Below are 7,051 nucleotides of genomic sequence, written 5' to 3'. Positions count from 1 at the left end.
TCAATAGTCTTGATAAATAAGTATTTTGCCAGAACGAACAATGAAGCTTTGTGCAGTGAAAAAAAAAACACTTTCATATGTGGACGAAAGCCCTTGCAATATTTGCCAGATTTCATTATAATAACTGCACTGGCTTGAGAATATCATTTTCAAGTAGTTGTTAATTATTGCAAAAAAAAAAGTGTAACACACCACAATGGCATGTGGTTATCATATATAAATTAGCTGAGCCCTTTTTAAGTTTCTGATGACTGGTTGCAGTATGCAGCACCTTTGTCTCTGCAATCTCAAGGGGGTTCCCCAGCACTGGTGATCACTTTGTATATGATGAGTGTCAATGTGAATGTGAGGATAATATGTGCAGGACAGAAAAAAAAAAAAGAGGGGAATAAAGTCCTGCATTGAGGGGAAATGACAGATATGTAAAGTAAGTGAAGGGAGGGAGGTAGAGAGCAGGCAGAGAGGAGGGAGATTCAGGCTGTTAGCAATGGGCGGGCGAGAATGAGGAGTCTCCTGTTTTGCTGTGTGTTTGCCAGCACAACCCCAGCTCGTTGTGTCTAAGCAATACAACTTCATAGGCAACCAAGATCCAGTCTGATCTGTATTGTCACACAATGGATGTTCCAGGTAAATGATTTCTTCTTTCTCCAGGCTTTTACTAGAAAACTTAGAGGAGCAGAAATAGAACTTTTAGAACCTACAGGTCCACTTTCTATGATTACTTGTCTACTGCACCATTGATCTGTCTGTCTTTTTTCTGAATTTGTTCATTTTTAATGGTTGATTTCTTCCTTGCAGTTCTAGGAATAGTTGTAAGTGGTCAGATGAGGGAAAATGTTAGAAAGTTTATCAGTAAAAGAAAGTCTGAGATGTTCTGATCATTAGGAATTAATGATGGGCAGATGGAAAGGACAAGCTAGGTGTGTTAGATAGCTCAGTGGGATTGCATGTGTTTTAGGATTTTTTTTTGTTAAAACTACAGAAGTGGTGGATCTTGTTACAGCACAAATTGCAGCTTTAATGTACAGAATATAAGAAGGAAAAGAGTTGTGTAAGACTGATATAGAACATTGCAAAACTTTATTATGTGCTAATGCAGACAATAGCAAGGGAATCCAGCTGTGTATAACTTTAATTTACTAATACAGATATTATATAAATACAGAGGTGTATGCTGTTTGTATACTTATATATGGGACTAATATAATCTTACAGTTCATATATAGAACTTTTAGAGAATAAATGTAGATTTAGATGTGTATGACTTTAATATACGGATACATGTAATTTATAGTAAAAAAAAACAGAGCTGTGCATGACTTTGTTTTCATACAGATCATCTATAGCAATGAAAAGAGCTGTGCAAAACTTCAATATGCTAATGTTAATCATCAACCGCAAAGGGAGTTGTGCATGACTTAAATATACTATGGAAATCATCAATGACAAGGCATACAGTTGTGTATGTTTTTATTATACTCATACAGATCATTTCTAATCATACATTGATGTATACCTCCTAGATATGCTTATTCAGAATATCTAGAGCTAAAATACAGACTCTAATATACTGAAACAGATCTGCTATAACAATAGAAAGAGATGTGTAAAACTTTATTATAGAAATGATACAGTGGTGTGAGATTTCTTTTTATATATTGATGCAGATCATCTACGGTATATAGCAAGACAGATCATTTATAGCAATCTATAGAGCAGTATAAAACTTTAATGTATTAATACAAATTATGTATGGCAAAGATAAAGCTGTGTAAGATTTTCATAGCAATAAGGATCATCTATGGCAAAAAATAGAACTCGACTGGATTTTATTGTTCTAATAGAAAGCATCTATGATAAAAATAGAACTGTGCAATACTTGGATGCACTTGTATAGAGGATACTGCACACAGATGGGTTTTAGAGCCATGCATTAGAAGCATTTAAAGTGTATAGAGGATGTAAAGAAGTTTCTTGCGATGTGCCCTGCATTTGATGATTGCTTTTATTTCAAGGTGTAGCCCAACAATCAAACTGAACGCACAGAGAAGAAGAACGGTCTTTAGACTGATCAGGCAAGGCAGAGAGCAAGTCAGAGGCTGCCAGCTAAGTGGACCCCGATTGCTGTGGCAGGATGAGTCTATGGGGGTATGCTGCAGGAGCGAGAAGAGCTGGAGCAGCACTGAAACCTTTCAAGTGGGAGCAAAGCTTCCTAAGAGCCGCTAAACTGCTGCTGTCCATGGTGCTGATGCTGCTAGCGCCACCTACAGTCAGCGCTCAGAATGATACAGAACCTATTGTGCTGGAAGGAAAGTGCCTGGTGGTCTGTGATTCTAACCCGTCTTCAGATGGAGCGATCACGTCGTCCTTGGGCATTTCAGTGCGATCTGGAAGTGCCAAAGTGGCCTTTTCTGCAATTAGGAACACCAACCATGAGCCCTCTGAGATGAGCAACCGCACCATGACTATCTATTTCGATCAGGTATATATGTCCCACCAAGCACAATATGTGTCACCTGTCCAAATATGTGTTGTAGCAAGCCCTAGATAAAAAAGAGAATGTTCTAAAATCCTAAAAAATAAGGCTAAGCTCCATGGTCTCTCTCTAATAATAGGATCCAGCAGCTCTGGGTAATCAGATGCATGGCACAAAGAATTGGACAAGATTGAGACATGGAATGACATGTACAAGGGGAGAACTGCTAACTGGATAAGTGCAGACAAAGATGACAAGCCATGTATGACACTAGTCCTAATATGACAAGGTGATCATTCACCTTTGGCTTTGATCAGAGTAGTTCTGATATATATTTTCTTTCCTGATCCTTCCTAAGATAGAACTGGATTGCTAAAATAAGTGTAAAATGACAAAGGCCACTGCCTAATTGCTCTATTTTATTGTGAGTGGTAATGAGATACTTAATCACCCAAAACAGCGTACATGGCTGGGTCATCTGCTTCATAATTTACACTAAAATGAAGTGACAGCACCGTCCTACCTGTTATGTGCATCTGACTATTCTAATAGTAACAGTGATATAATCCGCATCATGTACATGGAAGGGCAGCAAAATCATTTAAATATCAAATAAACATAGTAGAAAAAAAATGAGAATGCAAATGTCTTGGATGGTGTTTTTTTAACAATGTTTCTAATAATAACATGATGGGAATGTTGGCGAACGTGTGATAGTTTTTTGAGTAGATTCTGTACTATTTAAAGCAAAATCTATCTATCTATCTATCTATCTATCTATCTGTATGTATATATATATATATATATATATATATATATATAGTCATGTATAGCTATAGAGATAGATAAAGCTAATTGTTGTAAAAAAAAACAGTCATGGAAGATTAAAACATAAATTGATTGCAGAATAAATTATTCAGAATTAGTATGTTAGATTACTACAATAATTTACTATTTGCAAAACAGAGCAAGTAAAAAGAAGTACTTAGAAGATTTTCTTGTGAATGGATTGTGCTTATTATTGTTCCTTAGGCTTTTTGTATATAAATACTTTTTTTGCTTATAAACACTTTTTAAACATGTTTTAAGTGTTTTGTTTCCGTCAAATTCACCTTAAAATGATGGGATAGAGAAAGGCTTTGGAATCTGAATGATAATGTGGTTATAAGCTGCCTTAATATAGCTTCTTCAAAAAGAATGAACAACTAAGATGCATGCTGGTATTTTTATATATTTGTATTATAATTTTTATATTGGTATTATCTTTATTTATTAGGCATTTTTTTAATTGTAAATGCTATGATATTTTTTGGCTAAATTTAAAAATGGTATTCTCATCCAGTAAACTGATTTAGATAGAGATGAATTAACGTTGTTAAAATGTTAGAACAAAATCCTTGTAGCAATTGTTTATTTAAAAAATTGTTGTTCATGGAAAACCCTAATTAAAGCTCATGTTGACTAGTAGATTCTTCCAAGCAGAATATCTTCAAGCATCAACTTTCTTTTATAGAATCAGTATATGTAAATGGCTATTTCATTAAGCCATAAAGGGTAGTAAAGTTATGACGACCTACCTTACCTTTTATGCTAATCCCTACCATCTACACAAAATAAGTATTTTAATAGAGCAATGAATACACCAGTTGTAGGTTCTATTATATGAGCTATAGAGAATGACTGTATAAATGTCACCTTGTAAAATATCCAATGACATCTTCAAAACCCACAGATATGGGGAGAACAGACCTGCTGCATTGTTGTAAACTTGTCTCTGTAGAGTTATTGCGCAGAGAATTTTATATGCATATTGATGGAATATAAAAGTGGATGGTATTCTTTGCCTTGACAGTATTACTTATAATGCCCTAGTTTCACACTGTTATTTTAGCAGTCACCCTAGAAGCACATGAATATTATATATGACAAGGAAGACATTCTACCTTGTCGTTGCACCTTATTTTAAAGGCTGCATGATAGGATTGGTTGACTTACAGTAAAGCTTGTAAGCTATACCAAATGTTATATGAATAGCTGTCAGAAAACCCGAGCGATTTATGAGGATGTTACAAGGTTTTGCTGTGTTACTAATGCACACCATGCTCTATTACTGTGATTGATCAAGTGTGGCTTAACCTTTTTCTAGGTGTTAGTAAATATTGGAAACCATTTTGATCTTGCCTCCAGTGCATTTGTAGCACCCAGGAAAGGAATCTACAGTTTCAGTTTTCACGTGGTCAAAGTGTACAACAGACAGACAATCCAGGTGGGTGACATTTAGGACTAAACACTATTACATTTTAAGAGTTTATAAAGATATCTCTTTTTTAATAAGGAACTAAGACAAAGCACAGATGTTGGGAAAGGTGCAATAACCCATAGCAATTAGTTAAATGTCACCTTTCAACAGTTTAGTGGAATGGGAACAATGAAAAATGATGAACAGGTGCTGTTAGTTACTCCACTATATATTTTCTTTTGCCCTTTTAGAAAAGCTTTATTTTTTCACTGTAATATAAATTATTCTTTGACAAAATATTTAAACTATAATACTGCTTTATTTAATAAGACTAAAGAAAGAGCAAAGATGATGTACAAATAGCAGTAGCTTACAGGAACTATTGGGATTGTACCTATCTTTAGTCAAAATTATGAAAGGCGACTTCTAATTGGCTACTTGAAATGATAAAATGAAAATAACAAATTACAAAGCGCAATAAAAATGGTAAAATTAGTTCTATATTTACAGCATAGAAATAACAGGGAGGGATGTGGGTGGGCTATACATAATAGATATGAAAATGCCCTTTGATAATCTTGCAGTCAAATGGGTGATTAAATGAAATAGGCTATTAGGCAGATTTATAGAGTGGGCCTGTCTTGAAAACCACATGTCATATATCTATACATGATGCTGTTTTTCTCTTTTATGCAGGTAAGTCTAATGCAAAACAACTACCCGGTGATTTCTGCCTTTGCTGGAGATCAGGATGTTACCAGGGAAGCAGCCAGTAATGGGGTCTTGCTGCATATGGAAAGAGCTGATAAGGTGCATCTAAGACTGGACAGGGGCAACCTCATGGGAGGATGGAAATATTCAACCTTCTCTGGCTTTTTAGTTTTTCCATTATAAGGAATGCAAGAGAGAACAGAAAGGATTTGACTGTCCACGTAGCCATTAATGTGGTGGAACAAGATATTATCTCCAACATCCCTCTCTGATTGTCTCTGTAGAAGAATGAATTATCTTCTAGGTAAAATATATACTATGATATTGACATTTCCTTGGGAAACTGCGCCTCTAATTAGTTTTAGACGACAGTGATCTTTAGGATAAATGAAATTATCGACCCAAGCAATTTGTACCTGTGATTGTAAAGTCAATATCGGAATTTATTGTTGGGATCATTGACTTTTTTTGTTGTTATTCTGAGACAAATACTTGGACTACACAGTCAATGTGAGGAGTCACAAAGAGAAGAATCCAAAATCCTGATTACGTGTTCTTGCAATGCCTTCTTTAGTGTTTGTATAGCCTTAAGAAACGAATGGCTTCAGTCTCAGTAATGTATATTTTTGGATTTATGGACATGACTGTGTCAAGAAGTGCTTTATACAGACAAGCAAAATTTGCACGATTGGAATTATCTATTTTGTTTTTGTGTTGTTTGTGTATTCTTGATATTTTTTTTTTTCAGGGTGCTGACCATGTAAATTAGGTTGACCAATATGAAAAAAAATATATAGCTGTAAATCAAAGTAAAGCTTACAAATTAAAAGCGGTCTTTTATCTCATAGTGTTTGCTTGTACATACATTGTCTTTTGCCTGATCCTTTAGACCTTTTCAGGGAAAGAACTGAGCATTAGCCTAATACTCTTTTCTTGTTTTATAACTATTAACATGTTATGATTTGGATAAGGGTGTTGGAATATAATACTTGATCCGCGGACATTTTAATGATATTTATTTGTTCCCTGTAGTAAAAACCTGGCCTCAACATTCTTTTTTGTATAGAATATTAATATTTTAGTTTAAATGTAAATGTTAGCTGTTTGTTTAAATAATTATTTTAAATAGAACTACCAAATCTGTGTGATGATGTGATTGGGAGGCCAAGCAAGAAAACACTGCATGTAGGTTTCTATATTCCATATCTGTTCTGGACTAGTTTGCAGTTTTTTTTAATTTATTTGTTTTAATTAGATGCTATCTCAGTAGAAATAAACAACTTGGCATAGCTACATAACCCATTGTATAGTGAAGTTCCAGATTCCCAGAAGTCTTTGCTTTACTAAAAAAGATGTCAAGGCTTTGCTCAAAGACAAAATGTATTATTCATCCAACCAGGAAATTGAGAATATTCCCTGCATCAAAGAGATCTAAAATACAGTGTTGTTTCATAATTGGCTAGTAATGTAAGAATGAATAACACTGAAATGTTTGTAAAGTTCATTGTGTTTAATTGTAGGAAGAAAAGACAACATTCTGCAGAAAAGAGCAACAAATGAAACATGCTCTTATTTTATTCAGTAACATTATAACATTTATTGATGGCCTAATTTATAGTTATTGT

The 7,051-nt window shown here is 34.4% G+C and overlaps 1 protein-coding gene across 1 annotated transcript; it reads left to right on the top strand.

Moving 5' to 3' along the window:
* Positions 1-478: 478 nt before the first annotated feature.
* On the top strand, positions 479-6,271 carry CBLN2 (cerebellin 2 precursor). The gene is made up of 4 exons (XM_072411506.1): positions 479-627; positions 2,016-2,482; positions 4,623-4,742; positions 5,412-6,271. The coding sequence occupies exons 2-4, from the start codon at positions 2,135-2,137 to the stop codon at positions 5,607-5,609; spliced, it is 666 nt and encodes a 221-aa protein (XP_072267607.1). The 5' UTR covers positions 479-627; positions 2,016-2,134; the 3' UTR covers positions 5,610-6,271.
* Positions 6,272-7,051: the final 780 nt, after the last annotated feature.

Source organism: Pyxicephalus adspersus, chromosome 5 (genome assembly GCF_032062135.1).
Source record: "Pyxicephalus adspersus chromosome 5, UCB_Pads_2.0, whole genome shotgun sequence".
NCBI classification, from domain to species: domain Eukaryota; kingdom Metazoa; phylum Chordata; class Amphibia; order Anura; family Pyxicephalidae; genus Pyxicephalus; species Pyxicephalus adspersus.
This window is presented reverse-complemented; position numbering and strand designations above follow the sequence as displayed.